Source organism: Hyperoodon ampullatus (assembly GCF_949752795.1).
Source record: "Hyperoodon ampullatus genome assembly, chromosome: 19".
Taxonomy (NCBI): Eukaryota; Metazoa; Chordata; class Mammalia; order Artiodactyla; family Ziphiidae; genus Hyperoodon; species Hyperoodon ampullatus.
The window spans coordinates 50,856,484-50,879,840 of NC_136932.1; the positions used below are offsets into that span (position 1 = coordinate 50,856,484).

General features: G+C 43.2%; 1 protein-coding gene across 1 annotated transcript in view; it reads left to right on the plus strand.

Moving 5' to 3' along the window:
- Nucleotides 1-23,357, plus strand: part of AP2B1 (adaptor related protein complex 2 subunit beta 1) — a 111,962-nt gene that overhangs the window by 84,173 nt on the left and 4,432 nt on the right. The window contains exons 19-21 of the mRNA XM_079724991.1: nt 15,338-15,422; nt 16,363-16,449; nt 22,421-22,575. Coding sequence (XP_079581117.1) covers nt 15,338-15,422; nt 16,363-16,449; nt 22,421-22,575 — 327 coding nt within the window. The remainder of the gene's footprint in view (nt 1-15,337; nt 15,423-16,362; nt 16,450-22,420; nt 22,576-23,357) is intronic.

The following is a 23,357-nucleotide window of genomic DNA, read 5'->3' on the forward strand; positions in this document are numbered from 1 at the left end:
CTATCTTTGTATCCCCTTTATACCGCACATAAGTGTTGTTTAATAAGAGGATGGATATTGATTAGGGAAAAGCCATAATGTCTTGGTTTTTTCTTTGAATGTCTCTTCTAAAACAAGGCAGTATTCATCAACTGTGTTCATTTAACCTTTGAATGATTAGGGCAGGAAGTGCTGAGGATGCTAGCTGCAAAGGACACAGTCTTACAATCCCATTTATTCGTATCTTTAAGATCTTTGTCAGCCAAAAGGGTTTTTTTGTTTGTTTTGTTTGGCTGCATCGGGTCTTAGTTGCGGCACCCGGGTGCTAGAGTGTGGGCTTAGTTGCCCCACAGCATGTGGGATCTTAGTTCCCTGACCAGGGATCAAACCCGTATCCCCTGCATTGGAAGGCGGATTCTTAACCACTGGACCATCAGGGAAGTCCCCAAAAGTGTTTTGTTTGGGTTTTTTTTTTGCCAGTGTATGGCCCTGAGAAAAGTGTGTCCCTTGCCACTCCTATATTGCAGTCCCAGCCTGTGAGACAATCAGTTGCAGATGGTGCCTGTCCCTAATATTTTATGTCTTACATATGTCTGTTCACACTCAGAAAGCCCACAGCTGTAGCTATTGTACCAGAAAAACTGGTAAATGCTTCCAAACGGAAGACCTTTTCAGCAGCTTACATCAAAGGAAGCAAACCAGCTTGGCATTTACTGACTTTTCTTGACTGTTGTGCAAGCCAAACAACCTCAGTATTAAAGCCTCCTTTGGTCTTCCGGGATCCACAGTTGAGGACTGTGCACTCTGATTGCTTTTATGGAACCACATGCTGCTTGAATAGACGTTGAGTCCTTGAAGTGGTGGATCTTAGGAGAACTATAAGAGAGTCCCAGGTCACAGATAGATCCAGTGCTGAAAATAACCCCTGTAGACAGGACAGAATCTGAAATATTCCATTAGCAGTATGTAGGTAATGGTTATGAAAGATCTTGGTTATGAAAGATGAAAATATTTTACCACCAAAGAAAAAATTGTTTTTTCTGATTGCTGCTTCAAATTTGATATATTTTTCATGTCACATCAGGACTATAATCTTTTAAATCTTATAATTCTTTTAATCTCATCTGAGAAATAGGGTATCTTATATACTAGATGTTCCTTTTTCACTAGGTTGGCCTTAGTAAGAACCCTCTTTATCCTTTGTGTCTGGATAATCAAGATTCTGCTAGACAGTATCTTTTGTCTTTCTATAACCGGAACTCAACTACTGGCTTCTGGGACTCTCTTTTAGGATATGTTTGTTTTTTTACTTTTTATTTATTTATTTATTTTGGCTGCGTTGGGTCTTCGTTGCTGCGCGTGGGCTTTCTCTAGTTGTGGCGAGCGGGGGCTACTCTTCGTTGTAACGCACAGGTTTCTCCTTGCGGTGGCTTCTCTTTGTTGTGGAGCATGGGCTCTAGGCGCACGGGCTTCAGTAGTTGCGGCATGCAGACTCAGTAGTTATGGCTTGCAGGCTCTAGAGCACAGGCTCAGTAGTTGTGGCACACGGGCTTAGTTGTTCCTCAGCATGTGGGATCTTCCTGGACCAGGGATTGAACCTGTGTCCCCTGCATTGGCAGGCGGATTGTTTTTCACTGCGCCAGCAGGGAAGTCCCAGGATTATGTTTGTTAATAGTGACGGCCCTGCTTGAATAACCACACATAAGCAGTAGATAAGATTTCTGTATTCTAAGGGACTTCTCTGGCAGTCCAGTGGTTAAGACTCTGTGCTTTCACTGCAGGGGGTGCGGGTTCGATCCCTGGTCGGGGAACTAAGATCCCACATGCTGTGTGGCATGGCCAAAAATAATCTGCACTCAGTGGTAGGAGACAGTTGTTCCTGAAACCCAGAATTCAGTTCATAAAACACCCAAGCTTGGGAGCTAGTCCCTCATTGAAAAGAGCCTGTGAGCTAAGGTTACTCAAGTAACAGAAACCCATGCTGAGAATCTTGAGCAAATGGTAATAAATTTCACAACGTAGTTCTACAGGGTAATAGAAGTGATTTGTGCGTTTTCATCTATTAAAATCTCAGCCATCTTTATATCATGATAGTAAGTCAGGAGTTGATGATGAAAAATGGAATTAGTTTTGTATTTCTGGTTTGATAAATGATTGGAAAATAGATTGAATCATGTGATCTTTTTTGCAATAGGGGACTTTAAATTCTAAATAAAAAGTAGGTACTTGTTTCTAGTACTTATGTTCTCATTATGGCTAATAATTTTTACGCAAAGCCTTAGGGTGTATTATAGGTTGGAATTAAAGGAGACACCCTGGGATTTTCCTAAGCTGGATTGAAGCCCACTTGAGAGCCATACCTTGCCCTCATTCATGTTGCTCTCTTTATACTGCTATTTTGCTATGGTGTCATGTTCAGTGAGATAGGAAAAGGATTTCTTTTATTCACTATTTTTTAATATAGAGGTTATACATATGTTTCATGGTATTGAGGTTCATACATGTTGAAAATAAAACTTGAGAAAAGCTTTGAGCTGTATGAGTGTGCAGACAGAAAGAATGTAAAATCTCCTGGTTGTAAGGATGACCTTTAATATTGTCTGTTTCAAACCCTATTTCTGATGGAATTTGCCTTGTATTAGCTGTGATTGTAGCCTCAGCATCTACATGAATACTGCTAGTGATTTACTACCCTAAAATGGCCCATTCCATCTTCCTAAAACTCTCTTAGGAAGTTATTTATATTGAACTAAAATTTGTCTTTCTTTAAGTTCTATCTATAGATCCTAATTCTACAGTTTGAGGTTTTATAGAACAAGTTTCTCTCTGAATCAAGGTTCATAGGGCCTGAAAATCAGTCAGGTGGGCCAATAATGAAAATATACTCAGTCTGAATTCATTTTCCCTTTTATTCCACTTCAGGAAAGCCTAAATTTATGGAAGGACATATGTTTGTGTGTTCTGCAAATAGATATCAGTTCTATTGTTCTACTTAAAAAAAAAAAAACGGTTAGAAGTGGAGACACTGGGCTTCCCTGGTGGTGCAGTGGTTAAGAATCCACCTGGGGCTTCCCTGGTGGCACACTGGTTGAGAGTCCGCCTGCCGATGCAGGGGACACGGGTTCATGCCCCGGTCCTGGAAGATCCCACATGCCGCGGAGCAACTAGGCCCGTGAGCCAAGGCTGCTGAGCCTGCCCGTCCGGAGCCTGTGCTCCGCAACGGGAGAGGCCACAGCAGTGAGAGGCCCATGTACCGCAAAAAAAAAGGAATCCACCTGCCAGTGCAGGGGACATGGGTTCGAACCCTGGTCCGGGAAGACCCCACATGCCGCAGAGCAACTAAGCCCATGAGCCACGGCTACTGAGCCTGTGCTCTAGAGCCCGTGAGCCACAACTACTGAGCCCACGAGCCACAACTGCTGAAGCCCGCGTGCCTAGAGCACGTGCTCCGCAACAAGAGAAGCCACCGCAATAGGCCTGCACACCGCAATGAAGAGTAGCCCCTGCTCACCACAACTAGAGAAAGCCCGTGTGCAGCAACAAAGACCCAATGCAGCCTAAATAAATAAATAATATAATATAATATTTTTTGAAAAAAAGAAAGAAGTGGAAACACTGGTAAATGTACTTAGACCCAGTTACAGTTTGGAGACAAAGGAAAACATTATTTAATTATTTTTGAAAAGTGTGTGAATGAATGGTGGTCCTTAGCTTAGTGGCAACAATCCTTTCCAGGAGCCATTGAAGGAGATGGAAGGCAGATACTGCAAATATGAAAGCACCAAACTTCTCAATTCCATAGCACATGCTGTGCTCCTGACAGTAGTTTCTGCCCCTTCTGTATATGACCTGATTCCCCAGTAAAACTGCCCAGAGATAGCATCTGTGCACAGTGGGCTACCCATGTACCCAGTCATCTTGACAGCCACCTGTGCCTGCCTTTTTGTCCATGTTGAGGTTAAATAATATAGTGGGCAGTACATAGGCACACCTGTGAACCCTCTTGATTTCTGACTTGCTATGAACTAATCTGTGTGTTTACCACCTAGAACCGAGATTAGATTCTAGATCAGTTTCACCTCAGTATTTTAAAATGAATAATATTCATTCACTCTGATTACTGGAGTCTGTTCTTCTGTTGAGTTTTTACTGGGTCTTCAGTCCCATGATATACCAGACTGGGGTGTGGAATAGCTGATAACTTTAACTGATAGTTTATTAGTCCTGCCTTCACCATTTTGTGATTCAGTACTGTATGTACGAAATGTATTTTAAAGTTTAACAGTAAGCCCTGCATAGCAAATAGTTCATGCTGTTGATGTATTCTGTGTGCTCGTATTCTGTGTATTCATAGTATTCTATGGTGCAACAGCTGCAACCAAGGGCACGCCACCCAGTCCTAGCAAGGTACGCAAATCTGTCGTTAAAGGGAAAAAGAAAGATCGTGCCTTTAGGGTGAGAGCCTGTGTAGGTCGGGCAGAACCTGTTTAAGGTAAGACCTTGGGTTTGGGGAACTTATCTGTCTTGTCAGGCTGAAAGGCCTGTGAAAATATTGCTGGCTCTTTCTGGCAGCTGAAACTGCATAGAGTAATTCTGTTGTACGCTGCTGGAGGAGGAGAGCATTAGGGGCTTGTGATTAATTTGGTTAGCATTTGGTTACTTACGGCTAGTAACCAGATTGGTCAGTATAGCACGGCAGGTGGGTTCTGTATTGACAGAAAGAGGTCAAGTACGCTTTTTGCTGTAAGTTTCTGATTTATTTTGCCTAACATGTAAAACTTGGAGGAAGCTGCCTGGAGCAGGAACGGATGCAGTATATCCTAGCATTATTCTCCCTTGACCCTGTGTTCCTTTTGAGGCACACAGCTGCCAGTGACCCTCTCTACCTAGATATGGTCCTATCAGAGTTGTGGCAGTTGCTTAATTCTTGCTGTATCACTGCCCTGTTATACATGGGTTTACATCGTCAAGTGTGGAACAACTTGCACTGGTATTTTTTCTAAGCGGAAAAGCCCAAGTCCTAACAATGGTCTACAAGTCCCTGCATGATCTAGCCGTGCCTTCCGCCTCCCCCTTACCTCACTGGCTTCATCTCCTTCTCCTCCCCTCATTCTACTGTAGCCACACTGGCTTCCTCGTGGATCCTCAGACAGGTATGCTGCCCCCTCAGGGCCTTTGAATTGGCCGTTTCCCATGTCTGGAATGTTCTTTCTCCCAATTGCCATATCTGCATGGCTCATGGCCTCCTTCAGGCCTTTGCTAAAGTAGGACCTTTTTGATAAGGCCGCCTCACTCTACTCCCCGTATTCTTGATCCCCTTTGCCCTTGCTCTCCCCCAGAGCACTTATCCATTTTAAATACTGTTTATTGTACTTCCTCATTTTCACCTCCTGCCCCCACTACCCCCCACCCCACCCCCCCGCCGGTCACTGGACCGCAAACTCCAAAAGGGCAACAGTTTTTGTCTTAGTCTTTTTTCTGCACTGATTTATCTCCTAGTGCCTGGAACAATACCTGGCACACAATAGGTGCTTAATAAATATTTGCTGTTGAATGACTCTTTTTGCTTTCATTTAAGAAAGTGTTTACAAATATCAGGTGCATCTGGTTCTTGACCAAACTCAGCAAGGGCATCTCCTCATCTTAGCAAACAGGGTATCCCTAAATACTCTGTCTGCCAGTTGTTTCTTGGTGACCTTGCAGTCTACCCCCTGCCCCTGTTTCAATACCCTTTTACCTGGGTGGGTCTGGTCCTGATCCCAGGCTTAATCTGAGGACCTACAGTCACAGATTCATTTTCTCTCAAATGGGCAGAACAAACATTAGAAGCTGCTGCTTCCATTACTCTGTTCATTGATATTTGAAAAGGCAAGATCACAGCATGTTAATGGACCCTATTTCCAAGGCTGGCGATAACTAGGAAAATAGAACATGTGACTATTCTAACGTTTGGGGAACTTTTACTAACCTCTGTCTGTGTGCCACTTCAAAATAAAAACAAATTGTCACCACACAACTATTAAGCCATTATCCTAATTCCCTCCGACTATTTTGTATCTTATTCTCAGAGTAAATTTGGAAGCTTAAGGATGCTCTGTGTGTGTCTTGGAGCCCCAGGGAAAACCAGAATCATTTAGCTGTCTGACAGGAAATGGAGCTGAGCAAGCCCCTTTTTCTATGAGACCAGAAAGAAGCCTGACTTCTTTCTAATTCTGATGGATATGAAGTGATGAGAAGGCAAGCTTTGAAAGGAAGGGCAGAGGGGTTTGCCCTCTCCTACTAGATGATCATTGTATCTTGTCGCTCAGTTCTTTGCTTTCAGAAAACAGTTTTTTCAAATAATACTCAAAACAGTCTAACTTTTGCCTTTAAAAGGGAAAAAAAATTTTTTTTATGTAAAAAGGTAATGGTCTAGCACGTCCCAGTTCCAGGTTTTTCCACCCTTCCTATCAGAAGAGTTTGCTTTGGTGGGAATGGGTGTGATTGTTTATAAGTTCAGAGGTAAGCAGTAAAAAGGGTGCGACTCCTAAACTGAAATTCACTCTGGGATGAGGTGTCACAACGCTGGCACTGGACGTTGTGCTGGGACTTTAAGGGTGTGAGTTCAGGCTGACTCTCTGCAGTTCAGATGGCTTTAGTGGTGGCTATGGATGGGCTTCAAAAAGAAGCTTCATGAAAGACTGCCTCTGTCCACAGAGGCAGTCTTTCATGAAAATTGTGACCTTTCCACTTTTTTCCCAAATGGCTTTGACGGAGAGGGGGAATTCTTTTTTAAAGCAATACTTGAGAGTCTAGCTTAAATTGCAGAAGAATTACAGAATTTGATTCCAGTAGTTCTAACCCTACTGTGCTTTAGGGTTCTTCCAGCGTACAGCCTTGGAGACTATCATTCTGATATACTCCTTCCTCTTCTCAACTAAGTCTGTGTGTACCACTTTACAATGTTAATCTTCTCTTTGGTGTTCTGGAGATTTAATCTGCCTACATTCTAATTCATGGTGTTAACTCTGTGGGAGGTTTCTGGGATTGAGATTAAGCAGAACGCATGACCGAATGGGGACTCCAGGAGGAGTCACAGTTACATCAGTTTTAGTATCTTTTGGTTTCTCTTCGCCTTTCAAAACAGGGCCCACCAAGAGAGCTTGTCTCTTAGGTTCTCATAGCCATTCTTTTTCTTTTTTTTAATATTTATTATTATATATATATTTTTGCCCGCTCCGTGTCTTAATTGAGGCATGCAGGATCTTCATTGCGGCATGCAGGCTCGGGCTTCTTAGTTGTGGCATGCGGACTTCTTAGTTGTGGCATGCATGTGGGATCTAGTTCCCTGACCAGGGATCAAACCCAGGCCCCCTGTATTGGGAACGCAGAGTCTTACCTACTGGACCAGCAGGGAAAGCCCCCTCATTGCCATTCTAAAACCCAGTAATTATGTGTACCACTAGAAGATTTAAGTTTAAGAGATCATCTGAGGGTCTGTTCAGAGCTTTCCTTTCCATTCTGAGAGCCACTTAAACGTGGAAATTTCAGATGCTGAAGTGCATGTTGTTGCCCAAGGGGAAATTAGCTTAGGGACATGGAGCTACTGCTTTTATCAGAGAGAGAGGAACCTGTCAAGTTTTCCCTGTAAGAGGCTCCAACGTCCACATGCTCTTAACAATGAAAATCAACAAGTGTGGCTTTTATCTATAATGACAGCAGATTGGCAGTGTTTGAGGGCTGCTCAGCTGCCATGTAATCCATCTGATCTATTGGGTGAACTAAGAAAGAAAATAGAGGCTTCTTGTTTGAATCTTAGCCGTGGAAGTAAACTAAAGATGGCTGTTCAAGTTAAAATGCAATCAGCATTGGAAGGAAAGTAAATTGACATTTTCTATGGTGGGTTGCCTGACTATTTCTGCTATATTTTTAACTGTATTCAGACATTGTCAAATGTTATAGATAGCCCTGCTTTGTCAGGACGTCTCTGAGAAGTCTCAGATAATTTATCGGTCAATAGGGTTTGAAATGGAAAACCATATTTAAACTAAAAATGGTAGATATTTTTTGGCATTGACTAAGAATGCAGAACTACAGGTAGATTTAACTCCAGCAGCTAGCAGAGAGCCTCTTCTGCTTGAGTCTCAGATGACATATCACACAGTTGGAGTCAGTGTCATTAAAAACCTGTCACTCAGAGCCATTCCCCTAGGCTCTGTTGACTAGGTGGTGTGGTGCTTAACACACATCTGAATCATCATTCCTCAGACAACTGGCGATGGTTGGCGTCACTGCCTGGTCCTGGCTTGGACCAGCCTGCAAATAATCTTTCTAGAAGCTAAACGGAGAGGAGGAAAAAAAAAAAAAAAATTCCTCAGAGACTTGGAAAGGTCACAAGTGACGTCACAGAAGAGTAGACGATATACTCTCAAAGGTGAGCTGTCTACCACTTGGCTTGAATTTTCTTGTGGCAGTGCCACCTGTGGTGATCTGTGGGGAGAGGCCGCATTTGCCAGAGTTCAGACTGAGTTCATCTCGTACCTTTTTATGGTACTTTTGAGCACACTGAAACAAGGTTAGAATATTAATTCAGTCTGCTCCTCTCCAGCTGTGCCACCATAAAGAGGCTGCAGCTCCTGCAGCAGGCTTCCTATACTATGGAAAGAAACTAATTGTTGGTTACAGGCTGAAGCTGACAGGCTGCTCTTTCCCCAGCAGCCACTGAAAGTAACTTTTAAAAATCATTCTTATTATTAAGCACTTATAGCCTGCTTTTGTGTTTTCCAAGTGCCTCCTAATCATTTCTATTTGCTCTTCTTATTGATGTCCCTGAGAGGCAAGTTAATATTGTTATGTCTGCATGTCACACGTGACAGACCAGAGGAACAGAGCCTTAGGTAATCAGCTCCTTGGTACCATCTGTGACCTGCTTCAGGCATCCTCACAGCAGAGACTGAGGTCTGCACTCTGTTCCGAAGCTCACTGAGCCCATTTCCTCACTGCTTCCTTTTTAATTTGGTGTATGAGTATTATGGTTTTTATACTTTTTTGACTGCAATTTACAGTAAGAGATACATTTTACATAGTGTATACACACAATACATAAAACTGAAAGTTTCAGGAAACATTATTTATTCTTCATAAGACACGCTATGACATTTTCTATTCTATTTTTTATGCCAGTTTCATCCCACTAAATTAATTTTAAGGAACACCAGTTTTAAAACCACCATGTTAGGAGGTACGTGGGGCTGAAGAATACACATGGTGTGTTCGCCTGGAACATCAGTTTTATTTAAAGGGAAATGGAGAAACACATTTTCATATTAGAACACATGGATTCATTATGGAATAGCATGGAACTTCAAAGAAATTTTGTTCTTATGGTGGGCTACTTCATATTATGCCCCTAATCCTGATCCTTACCCCTACCTCCACCCCACTATATATGTCCATTCTTTCCTCCTCTGTTAAGGGAAGTACACTGGAAAAAACTTGAGAAGTCCTGTCCTTTTGGAAACTTTAGACCAAGTTCATATCTTGTCTAAACCCAAATGGCTGTCAGGAACTTTGAGTAGTGTATTTTACAGTCATTATACTTATTGAGCCCTTACTCTGTGCCAGTCACTGTTTTAGAAACTGAGAATACAGTAGTGAACAAGAGACAAAAATCCCTTCCCTTGTGAAACTTACATTTTACTCGAGGTGGATTATGTGGCACAGGGACAGACAGTGCACCAACATATAAGTAAAATAATATGTCAGATAAGAGCAATGGAGAAAAACAAAGCAGAGGTTGGGATAGGGAGTCCTAGAGTTGGAGGTTGGGTGGTATAATTTTATAAATACGTTGGTCATGGAAGACGTACGTGAGAAGATAATATTTGATTTAAAGCAAAGACCTAAAGGAGGCCAGAATGAGCCTTGCACATTTCTGGTGGAAGAGAACTCCAAGCAGAAGAAAACAAAGGCAAAAAGCTATGAGATAGGAGCATGCCTGGTATGTGCAGGGCACAAGAGCAGGCTCCTGTGGCTGACGGGAAAGTCATAGCATATGACAACAGAGAGGTAAGAGACATCCAACTATAGGCAGTTGTAAGTTTGGGAAGTCATTGGAAGTTTGAGCAGGGAAGTATTTATGAATTGATCTACATTTTAAGATCACTCTGCCTTGGTGACAGTAGACTGGGAAGCTAGGTGGGGAGGGTGGGGAGAGACAAGTGCAGAAGCAGGGACACCATAAAAAGCTTGGCAGTGTTTCATATACTGAGTTTGGAACGTCAGCAGGAGGTTCCATTTAGGGATGAGATGGGGAGATCAAGAATTTGGTTTTGGACATGTTCATTTTCAGATATCTGTTAGTTATCCAAGTAGAGATACCAAGTAGGCAGTTGGATATATATGTGATAATTGATTTGCCATAGGCGAGCCAGACGTTGATGTTAAAGCTCTTGGAAAATACTTCTCCACCTTGTCTGGATTCTTTCTTTCTGTTCTGTACCTGTTGGGATGGTGAATTTCAAAACAAGAAAACAGAGAACTCCCCTCTCTCCCGCTGAAGCAGTCAGTATCATACTCTAAGGTTTACTCAGTTCTGTTTAAGAGAGCTGCCGTCTGGGAACTTCCCTGGTGGCGCAGTGGTTAAGAATCTTCCTGCCAATGCAGGGGACACGGGTTCGAGCCCTGGTCCGGGAAGGTCCCACATGCTGCGGAGCAGCTAAGCCCGTGCACCACAACTACCGAGCCTGTGCTCTAGAGCCCGTGAGCAACAACTACCGAGCCCACGTGCCACAACTACTGAAGCCTGCGCACCTAGAGTCCGTGCCCTGCAACAAGGAAAGCCACCGCAGTGAGAAAGAAGCCTGCGCACCGCAACAAAGAGAAGCCCCGGCTCGCTGCAGCTAGAGAAAGCCTGTGCGCAGCAAGGAAGACCCAACGCAGCCCAAAATAAATAAATAAAAATTTAAAAAGAGAGAGAGCTGCCGTCTGGATTGGAATTGGACTGGCTTCATACTGTGTTTTCCTTGAATCTTTTTTGCTGAGACTCCCGAAGAGTTACTGGCATATCCTTTGAGAATCTAATATTCTTTGGGTTGTGATCTACTGCCTGTGTTATTCTTCCTCAACATCTAGATATTATTTTAGCCCAGCGAATTTGAAACCAAAAGAGCCCACGTATCATTCTATCCCCCCATCCTTGCCTCATCAAGTATCTGTGTGCCTAATGAGCCATGTTACTGGTGAAATTATGGGGATTTTAAAATAAATTTATTTATTTATTTATTTATGGCTGCGTTGGGTCTTCGTTGCTGCACACAGGCTAATTGCATCGAGTGGGGGCTACTGTTCATTGCGGTGCGCGGCCTTATTCCGGTGGCTTTTCTTGTTGTGGGACACGGGCTCTAGGCACATGGACTTCAGTAGTTGTGGCATGTGGGCTCAGTAGTTGTGGCACACGGGCTTCAGTAGTTGTGGCTTGTGGGCTCTAGAGCACAGGCTCAGTAGTTGTGGCGCATGGGCTTAGTTGCTCTGTGGCATGTGGGATCTTCCCGGACCAGGGCTCAAACCCGTGTCCCCTGCATTGGCAGGCGGATTCTTAACCACTGTGCCACCAAGGAAGTCCCTGAAATTATGTTTTGCATATGAACGATGTACAGGTTAAAAAGAAAAAAAAAAGGGTTGAGAAACCATTGTTTCATTCCATTTGCTCAGCTTCTTCCCCTTGAATTTCATGCAGCAAATACTTACTGAGTCACTAGTATGCGAGTGAAGATGAGAGCCCCTGCACTGAGAGAGAGATCATCGTGTTGTGGGTGAGGCAGAGATAAACAATTATTTATTCTGTATAGAGGTGCATGGAGTGGGTGCTACGGAGAGGAGCTAGAGCCTTCCTGAGAAATCCTTGTCAAGCTTGAACTAAATCTTCAGATTAAATAGATATTTTCCAGACAGATAAAGTTTTAGGAGAAGAACATATTAAGCAGAAAGAACAACGACGAGAAACAGCGTGTCAGTTTCAGTGTTTGGGGAGCAAGAAGTAATTCTGATGTGCTTGAAGTTAAGGAAGTAGGCTGGAGAGGTAGGCAGGGCCCAGATCCAAGGGAACCATATACATTTGAAATAAATGCAGTCCTAGCCAAGAGTAAAAGTTTGAGAGCTGCAAAATGCAGATTTTGAAAATCTAATGTAAAAGAGATGAAACGCTTCCTCACTGATCTCTTGTTAGCATAGTTGTAATACTACATTTGAGTATGTGTAAGATGTCAGATAAGTCTAATGTGGTTATCCTTAATTATGAAAAATTCTGAGTAAAAAGGTAAAGCAGAAAATGATGAAAGAAGAGGGAGCTTTTCTTTGAGAAGCATTTGTTAATAGTACTTAATTGTAAGTCAGGCACCATTATAAGTGCTTTGCAAACATTTACTCGTTAGCCTCATAACAACCCCGTGCATTTGGTCCTGTTGTTATCTCCATCCTTCAGACCGGAGACTGAGCTGAGTACTACTGCCTAAAGTCACACAGCTAGTAAGTAAGAGAGTCAGCATTTGAAATCAGGTGGTCTGGTCTGGTTCCCAAGTCCGTGTTCAGAGCCACTGTGTCTGCTGCCTCTGATTTGGGTGTCCCAGCTTCTCAGAGAATTATTCTAGAGCAGAAGTCCAGGGATAGTCTTCAGGGTATCCTGAAACCCCTGAAGTTTTTGTGGAAACATTGCATGTACAGTTTTCAGAAAGAAGGTCCCTGACTTTCATCTGTTTGTCAAAAGGGTCCTTGGGACAGAATGGTTTTAGCACTGCTGACCTAGAAGAGCTTTTCATGTCTTTTCCATTGTTAAAGGGCTTCAGTTGGAATAAGGAAGGATTCCCTCAGAAGAATGGTCTATTTATAAGCCCACGCAGACTTCTTAGGAAACATTGTTCTAAATTAATTACTTGTCTGGTTGATCTTCCTAGGAACTTTTTCCAAAATACATGTTCCAGGTCCCAGATTTAGGGATTGCTGTTTTTTTAAATACAGGATGGAGTCCCGGATTCTGTTTTGAGAAATCTCTCCAGATGATTCTAATATAAGTCTTTGGTTGAGAACCACTAATATTACCTCTTGGAGGACATATGACCCACGCTAGCCCACTTGAGCCACTTCCAGTTTTCACTTCTAAATGCCCTTTACAGAGCCTGGCACTCCCTCAAGGTCTTCTTGGCGCCCTTATTTGAAATAAGAGTTCCCGTTCTCTGATTGCTGAGTACCAGATGAATTAGAAAATACCTCCTTCCCAGAAGCCCACAGCTGGTATAGATCTTTTGAAGTGGTGCTCTAGTACATCTTAAAGAATGTCTAAGGTCCCTCTTTCCTGAGGTTAGTTACTCTGCTTGTATTCACCAGACTCAAGCTTTTTGAGACTCCTGCTGTCTCAACATTTTGGGCATCTGATTATGTGATACAGGTCAGAAACTCCTGGGTGTGGGTCATTGAAAGGTTAAATGTACAAGTTACAAGGCAAGTAATTTGATGAGTTCTTATAGGAAAGAGGGCAGAAAGATATCAAGTAGACATACCCTAACCAAATTATGGAGGATGAAATAAAGGTACTATTTAAGGTGGGGAAGGGACTTCCCTGGTGGCTCAGTGGTTAAGAATCCACCTGCCAATGCAGGGGACATGGGTTCAAGCCCTGGTCTGGGAAGATCCCACATGCCACGGAGCATCTAAGCCCGTACACCACAACTACTGAGCCTGCACTCTAGAGCCCACGTGCCTAGAGCCCATGCTCCGTAACAAAGAGAAGCCAATGCAATGAGAAGCCCACCCACCACAACGAAGAGTAGCCCCCGCTCGCCACAACTAGAGAAAGCCCGTGCGCAGCAACGAAGACCCACTGCAGCCAAAAAAAAAAAAAAAAAGGTGGGGAAGATGAGTTGATAACAAATGTAAAAGAACTGGAAGTACTTCGGAAAGAGGATATTTCAATCTCAATATGCTGTTGAAGTATAGGCATTTGCCCCAAGAAGGGGCGGGGACAGAATAGTGGTGCTAGATAAGCACTTTTTACCTTTATTTTCTTAGAGAGAAATAGACATGGTTACTGATTATGAAACTCGCCCAGAGAAGTGGTTTTCTGCAGTGCCAAGAGCACAGATAGGAAAGTCACCAGTGACAAACCAATGGGAAGTGGTAGTTTTGAGCAGTTCTTCTCCTACTCTCCCCTCTTACAGTATATGGCTCTTACAATCTGCCACAGTGGAGTCTGCCTGTTTCTGAATAGAGACACCAATCAGTGTGGCCCCTGAACACAAGTACTTATTATAGCTTTTTAAAAAATATGAACAGCATGCTCTGGATTGAATGGGCCACGGGAGAATCACAGCCGGCCCAAATCCAGAAGTTTGTATTGTGAGAAGAAAACTCTTCATTTGTTCAAAGGTTTTTCCTTCCGAGAGTCATCAGATTTACGAGTGTTTGACCCAACAAACTTTTCCAGCCATATGACTTAGGAAAGTAAAATTTTATAAAAGAAAGCGCTTTAAAACTGATACCTGAAAAAAGATAAGGGGCAGTATGCCACCAGTTATTGTGGAGAGAAAAAAAACCAAGGTTTAGAGTCAATTTTGCATTTGAATCCTGGTTCTTCTGTGTCCTGACAGTGTGATACTGGATGTTACTTAATCTTTCTGAACCTCAGTTCCTCATCTGTAAAATGAGAGGAGAGTAACAGCGCTTTGTTTGGGATAGTTATAATGAGGATTAGAAATACTGTCATTAATAGGTACTTAGTAAGTGGTAGCAGAAACTACTATTAAAACAACTGACTGGATATCGCAGGTATAGAACTTGTGCCTTGAACTCATCCCTCCTGGGGCCCCTCCTGGAGAAGGCAGAGTTGCAGGCTGTCCACGGTGCTCTTGACAGTGGAGTGAATAAGGACATGCTTTGCAGTGTATGGGCTGGTATGTCTTGATTTGGGGTTTCCTGCCCTGTCTAAAACAGGAAGGAGGGACTTCCCTGGCCGTACAGTGGTTAAGGCTCTGTGCTTCCAATGCAAGGGGCGCGGGTTTGATCCCTGGTCGGAGAACTAAGATCCCACATGCCGTGCAGTGAGGCTAAATAAATAAAAATAACAGATTTTGGGGACTTCCCTGGTGGTCCAGTGGCTAAGGCTCCGTGCTCCCAGTGCAGGGGGCCCAGCTTTGATCCCTGGTCAGGGAACTAGATCCCATGTGCCGCAACTAACTAAGACCCAGCGCAACCAAATAAATAAATAAATATTTAAAAATAAATAAACAGGAAGGAAGTTGGGTGATTTATTTCTAGACACATAACTGTCCTTTCCCTCCTATCTGGCTTCTTATGATGTCCTAATTTTCCCTTGCTACTTTCCTGGCAGGTGGCTGTGAAAAACAATATTGATGTCTTCTACTTCAGCTGCCTCATCCCACTCAACGTGCTTTTTGTAGAAGATGGCAAAATGGGTAAGTATGTCCTCCTGTCCTTCCAAATATACCTTTGCTCTTTCTCTGAATGTGTCAGGCAGAGCATAGCCCCGGAAGGACAAGTTATTTTGAGGTTTAAAAAAATGGAGGAAGGCTATTCTAAAGCTCTAATAATTGCTAATTATATATTCTCCTGAGTCACACAGTTGATCTTGCTTTGCTGTTGGTCTCCAAGTCACAATGCCTATTATCCGAATAAGCCAGTCACCACAGCATACAGAGTAAGTGGCTTGGTGACAAGTAGATGTGGATTTGAATCTCAGCTTGGCTGTTTACTAGCTATGTGACTGTAGCAAGGTGCTTAATTTTTTTGAGTTTCCGTTTCCAAGTTTACAAAGCAGAAATAGTTTTTATAATGACTTGAGATAATACACGGAAATTCAGCACCTAGCCCTGTCCTGAATTCTTACTGTCTCAAGATAAGAATTCAATAATCTGTGATAAATGTATTGGTATTCCCCATGTGGTTGTTGATATTTCTCTCTTCCCTTACTTAGGAAACCACCATCTAATAAAACTAGCTTGTACTGATACATATGAAGTTGTATTGGCACTTAACATTGGTTTCATTCTTACAGTAGCTCTTTGGGTAGGGTAGGCTGATGTAATAATATATGAGGAAATTAAGGATCAGAAAGATCACAAGACTTAACCAAAGTCACCCAAATAGGAAAACAGTGGAGGCAAAACTAAACCCTAGATGGAGACTCTTTTCCAGTGTATCTTAGTGCTACTCATGAGGGATTAATTGACCTGGAGTGTAGCACCTCTGTATAGCTAAGAGTTGACTCCAGTCCCAGGCTACTGCTGACTGTATTGCTAGAGCCAGCACTCCAAAGGAGAAATGGTACAAGGGCTTAGATTTCAGAATATTGACAGATTGTGCACATCCTTCCTTTCCCTCTGCTTCCCCATACAGAGCGCCAGGTCTTCCTTGCAACATGGAAGGATATTCCCAATGAAAATGAACTTCAGTTTCAGATTAAGGAATGTCATTTAAATGCTGGTGAGTGATGACTCTAAATTTCATTTTCATTTTAGTGTATTAAATTAGATATTTGAAAATTTTGTCTTTTCTTTACCTATCTTTTCACATCTACCTTATTTCTAGCGAGTATATGGTATTACTTTGCAAACTTCTCTTTAAAAACTTGGGATGTTTTGATGTAGGTACTAGATTACTTAACAAACTAACAGATTTAAGAAGAGAACTAGAATGGATCCACCCACCCAATTCTCTAGTAGTTGAACATGTATGAGTTGAACATTCTAAGCATTAGGTAATTGAAGTGGCACTTGAAGATATGCACTCTCCTAAAAATTAAAAGGACTGTTTGTCATTTTACATCAGCCTTCAGTAGTGACTTTCTGAGATCCTTATTTGGAATCCTGTGTTTACTATTAAATAAGACTACATCATAGTTGATTAAAGCCTAGTTGGTAGCCTTTTTCTTTCTTGCCTTGTGTCAGCTTTCATATGGTTATACTGACCTCTTTAATCACCATGAAAAAGCTCCAGCCCCCTTAGTAGTTAGTTTTATTACTGTACTAGAACATCAAGCGGGGAGCCCAGGAGGAGAAACAATAGCAGCTGACAGTGCCTAGGGCTTTGTTTCACTGAAGCATCCTCAGGAGTGGAAGGAGCCTTCAGCTGTTCAGGGTCTTGCCTTTGTTCCAGTCTCTCTTTGAGGTTAGCGTAAGGCCTTATGAAATGAAAGGCGTTTGAATGAAAGTGAGCCTTGGTGCTGTTGGGTGCTGCCTCTTTTCGTCATTCACCCGTCATTTCCTCCTTCTGGCTGCCGCCCTCCCACTGTAGCTGGAGCACTGAGTGGGGGAAAGAGGCAGTATAGCAGTACAGAAAGAAAAAAAACAACAACTCACTGTCTTCTCAGTTCAACTTGTTCTTTAAAAAGTTTTTTTGCGGGGAGTGGGAGTGCTGTATGATGCATTCATCCTCTGTGTTCAGACAAGTCTTTTCTTATAGGGCTTCTCCTGAGCCCTTGGAGAGGTGTTTGAGGAGATAGTTTTCTGTAATGTCCACTGTCGCTACTAGTTTGTCGATTCTCTTCAGGAATACCACATATCTGCCTTCTTTTGAACATATTCTTGGTCTAGGTTTCTCAGCCTGACTGGTTATGTAGTTATTAAACAAAACCACATTTTTGCTGAGTTTTCACAAAAAAGTCATACTTAAATTGAGCTGCTTTTTATGCCGTATTCTAGGTAGGTGACGGCGTTATCTCTCTGCTAGGCTCACTGGTTAGTTACCACAAGCCTCATTTGATGAGTTGGGAGGTTGGGCAGCCTTCCATCGTGTAAGCTGTTTTTCAGGAAGCTTCAGGTGCAGAATCTGCAGTGGTGTATGGCGAGAGTTACAGTCACCCTTGTGTAGTCAGTCCCAGGACATTTCATTTACTATGCTCCTGAGAACACTTGTCCCTCAGAAAAGGGTTCTGTGGTCAGAAAGGTTGGAAAATACAGTGTATGATGCGCCTCTCTCGGGTGTTGCCGTTGCACATGAGCACACTAGAAGCTAAGGCTTCCTGCATCGAGGAAACCAGTTTAACTCAACATTAACTAAATTTTTTCACTGTGGAATTTAAAGTCACAAAATGCTTATTATTAACATCTTATGGAACACCAGTGTTCCTTGAACATGCACGATCTGGGAAACTCTGGCCTATAGAGAGCAGAGAAAGGCCAGAGTAATTGGAAAGCAGATTTGGTTTCAGAGGTCTGGTGTGAAAGGGACATGCTTTTTCAAAAAAGAAAATGGAAGTTTGGATGATTGAGGGCTTTACTGTGGCCTGTCAGAGCCATAGAAAAGATCCCCCTGCTTCCAGATCGGGGTTCTGAATCCTTATTGAACCTTGGTGTACACTTGTGATCTTGCCCAAGGAAGGGGTGTCTGGTCTTGCTCCCAAAGGGTCTTTGTCTTCTGATGTAAACTGGAACAGTTTCCCAAAGCAAATTCAGTTTTGATCTGTTCTGCCATGGCCTCGTGCCAGTTCCTCCCTGCCTCGGGTGCTCCAAATACCAGCGAATCAGTTTTCCAGTGACACACAGTGCAGCACGTGGCAGTGCAGCACATGGAGCAGAGGGAAAAACAGCCACTTCATTTTCTCCAGGAGCCCGAGGCCATCATTTCCCACACTGAATCACTGCTAATCGCGTACAAGACCACTTCCTGCAACTGATCCTTTCTAGCTTTTCCTCTGCCTCCACCCCAAGGTCTGGTGTTCCCTGGCCTTCACATTTCCTTCCAGTCTGAGGGCTCTATTAACATGGACATTTTCAGGTTTAGTGCCTTCTGATTCAACACCCTGGGTCTAGCTGAGAGCTAAAAATACCATCCTTCCCAGCTGATCTGTCCTAATCACAATAGCACCAACCCTTTAAATAGCTTTTTTGTGCCAGAGTAGACATTTGACAGATGGAGCTAACACTCTGAGGGCAACAGGAAGTCGCAGGCTTAAAGGGCTGACCACCTAGCGTTGAGCGTTTACTTTTGCTCTTCCATGTCTTCTAGAGATGAAAGAAGAAAAGAAACCCTCTTCCTAAGCCTTAATCATTTATCAGTTCTTAATAGAAAGGTGTATATGATGGGGTGCTTGTGGTGCCACTAGTTGTGTAAATACTAGAAAATATTAGATCAGAAACACACCAATGTATGGGTCTCCCTGCTTCCTAGCACTGGTCATCTCTACTGGCGTCAAGCGGTCTGTATGAATCTGTTTTACAGCTTATATTATAGCTGTATTTGGGCTTAGTACATGTCTGGGACCACTATCTTAAGTATACAAGAAGTAGTTGCATCTCCAGCCATATCCAGAAAGGAATCTTTCTGGCAAGCAGTCTACAAACCTGTTTGTTTTTTGTTTTTTTTTTTTAAGATGTTGGGGGTAGGAGTTTATTAACTTATTTATTTATTTTTGCTGTGTTGGGTCTTCGTTTCTGTGCCAGGGCTTTCTCTAGTTGTGGCAAGTGGGGCCACTCTTCATCGCGGTGCGCGGGCCTCTCACTATCGCGGCCTCTCTTGTTGCGGAGCACAGGCTTCAGACGCTCAGGCTCAGTAGTTGTGGCTCACGGGCCTAGTTGCTCCGCGGCATGTGGGATCCTCCCAGACCAGGGCTCGATCCCGTGTCCCCTGCATTAGCAGGCAGATTCTCAACCACTGCGCCACCAGGGAAGCCCCCAAACCTGTTTTTTAAATTAAGTGTTTAGTATACTCTGAAGAGCTCAGAGACATGTTGTATCTATATTCACTAGTTGGGCTCTCTAGTAAGGGACAAATATTTCTTCTGCCACAGGGACTAGCTGAGGATGAGTTCTGTTTCTTTGTTTTGTCATGGTTCTCCCCATCCCTCGGAACATTTCATAAATGCAAATGCTTTGCCAGCCAGCACTTAAATATAGTTTGGTTGTTCAAATGGTAAAAAGTGTTCTTTTCAGCAGGCATAATGGTTTTGAACTTGCTGATGAGCATGTACCACAGCTGGGACCCATGTACAGATTCCCCCTTCCCACTCACTGAGTACCTTCTTCACTCTTATGGCTGCTGGAAGAGGTGTGACCTTAGCTAAAGTAGGAAAATGAAGGAGGGAAGACCACATTCACACCTTCTAAGACTTTAGGCCTCAGGCCCAAAGCCAGATTTGAGGTAGGAGACAAATGAACCAAAAGAAATCACACCTTGATGCAGTTGTAACCATATTTGACCATCTTTTAAAACTCTGTCCTTTAGGGCACATCTCAGTGTCTTAACATTGCATTGTCATTCTCAAAGTCTCACAGCTGTAAGATTCCATCTTTTTTCCCAGGAGTTCAGATATATTTAAAACAACAACAACAACAATGACAAAAAACTGACGTCTTGCAAAGAAGTCTATCCCAGTCTGACAAGGAAGCCTCCTTAACATTGGCTCGCACTGCCGTTCTTAATAGGTTTATTTAGCAGAGTCTGATTATCCTGCCATCTACGTACCCTCTAGCTCAAACCTAATAGCGAAGGTGTATGAAAATTGACTCACACATACTTATGTTGTAGAACCCTCCTCCCTGCATTCAGTCTTCTGATAGAAATCACGATAACAGCCATTTAGTAGAAGCAGAGCCAGGTTCCCAGCCGGAATGCTTCCAAACACAGTGAAGTTACATCCATTCAACCTGCTTATTCTGCCTGGCTGTTTGCCACATGTTCTAATTCTGGAAGGGGTGAGTGTGTATGTGTGTTTGTGTGCTTCCACTTCTTAGCCTATCATCTCTTACTTAGGTGGCAAAATTACGAGACATCTGTAGGCATCTGGGCCTTGCTATGTATATTGTCTAGAACATGTGCCTATGCAACAAGGTAGATCTTCAACAAAAGCTCCTGCTAGGCACACGGGCTTCAGTAGTTGTGGCGTGCAGGCTCAGTAGCTGTGGCTCGTGGGCTCTAGAGCGCAGGCTCAGTAGTTGTGGTGCACGGACTTAGTTGCTCCGCGGCACGTGGGATCTTCCCGGACCAGGGCTCGAACCCGTGTCCCCTGCATTGGCAGGCGGATTCTTAACCACTGCGCCACCAGGGAAGTCCCAGCATTTATTGTTTGTAGACTTTTTAATGATGGCCATTCTGACTGGTGTGAGGGTGGTACCTCATTGTAGTTTTGATTTGCATTTCTCTAATGATTAGAAATGTTGAGCATCTTTTCATTTGCCTGTTGGTAATCGGTATTTCTTCTTTGGAGAAATGTCTTAAATAGATGTTTTTTAATGCCTATGGCATTATGTACATATCGGCGTCTCCAGCACCTGAGTCAGAGGCTTATTCACAGGTATTGATGGCAGGTATCCATTGTGTCCCAGATACTGTGGGAAATACAGTGATGAAAAACTCTAGGATCCCTGTGCTCAGAGAGCTTACTGTCTTGGAGAACAGAAAGACTGTCCATCACAACAGCCTCTTCCTAGAGAGCACAATAGAACATGACAGGTTTTTATGTGGAGGGAATTTAGTCCCTGAGTAATTTGAATTCTCATCAGAAATGAACATAATAAACTGTCAACAGAGAAGTAGTGTTTATCATCTGTGTTTTTAAAGTGTCTCTTTCTGTCATGCTGCAACATCTCATGTTAGCAGTCAGAGAACAAGGAGAGAGAAATTACCTTTAATTCTAGAATATCATGTCTCTCTGATGCTGTAGTCACAAGGAAGACCCCAAACACCAACCTGTTCTTAACCCTGTGTTGGTGGCTATGAAGTCCTCCACTCTGACCAGCAACGGCAGCCGGGCTTACGGGGCCTTGGAGCGATCATCTTTGCATAACTTCAGTCTTCCTCAGAGTCTTTTGTTGAGACAGTTAGTTTCATTATTAATTTGGGGCATGGTATCCCCCCAAATTAATAATTTAATTTAAGACCTAAGAAATCATTTGCCTGCTTTTAAAAAAAAGTCTTAAACATCCAGATTAATAAATTTGACTTGCAGGATTTCTGCAACTGGGTGCTTTTCTGATCCTGGCACTTGAGGCCAGAATGGCTCACAGTGAAGTAGTAGCAACTTGCGAGGCAGTGTTGTGCATTTGAGTGTCAGTTTTGTATCCCCGTGAATCTGGGCCTAGCGTTGGAGAGACGAGTCTGACGTGGCGGTCGCTGTGGCGCACCCACGTACCTGCTTCTGTCTTGGTCCTCATCGGTGCATTGTACGTGTCTAGCACCTAGTTTAAGATTACCAGCTCCTTAGACCCGCCATAATCTCCACAGGTAATTCTTACACTAATGCTTATTTGCACCTTATTCTGCTTTCTGTCCTGGGATGTGATGGACAGGCTCTTCAGGAGCTTCTTCCTTCCCCTTTGCTCCTGTGGGAGAAGGGCTTTCTGAAGTGTGCATGTATGCATGTAACAGTGCTTCTCAGGAGACTTGAGCACACATAGCTCATAGCACATTTGTTTGATATTTTAACTGAAGATGTTGGATTTTGAATCTGTGTTTCTAGACACTGTTTCCAGCAAGTTGCAAAACAACAATGTTTATACTATTGCCAAGAGGAATGTGGAAGGGCAGGACATGCTGTACCAATCCCTGAAGCTCACTAATGGCATTTGGATTTTGGCTGAGCTACGTATCCAGCCAGGAAACCCCAATTACACGGTAAGGCCTTTCTCAGAATGGGTGAGATGGGTTAAAGGAGGGGGGTAAGAGCCCTTTCATTTTTTTCTCAGCATTCAGGAAAGACGTGGTAGAGGTGCTTCAGACGCCGGGTATCCAAAAACAAGCAGTCAGTAAAGAAGTCCCCAGTGGCCTCCTTAGAAGACCTTCTGTCTGTAGTGTCTGCCCCATCCAGCAGGCACAGTGCCTCCCAGCACGAGTGTCTCAGACTCCTCCTGGTATACACAGAGTTGCTCACAAAACTTGGCAACTTCATCATTATTGGCTAATACTTACCTAGCATATCTGTGCATGTGGTACTGTAACAAGCTGCTAAGAGGATTGTTTTCGTAGCTCATTCCTGCTTTTCTTAGGATATCAGAATCCCAGACATATGAGCAATACCCTAGGCACCCGGTGTTTGTTTGCTGTTGTGAAATACAGTCTCCCAATAAGATGCTGCTTGTCATCTGCATTTTGTCAAGTACAAGAAGAACCCTTGCGATGGGGGAAATATCTTATTCTTCTGTTATGTTTAAGGCGTTTGAATTGAATAACTCTGAGGAAGCTTCATATTCAGTAGATTAAGGGAGCTTTTTAGCCATGTAGCTGAGAAAGTCTGTGACTCCTTTCCTTAATTTTAAGGCAAGCCTGTTTTCATTAGCATACATCAAGGAAATAATACCACCCAGAACTGAAAATTCTTGGTGTTTCCCCACTAGTTCCCTCCCTGATTTAAACTGGACTAGCATGTGTGTGTGTGAGCTACTGAGTTCCACCGAGCT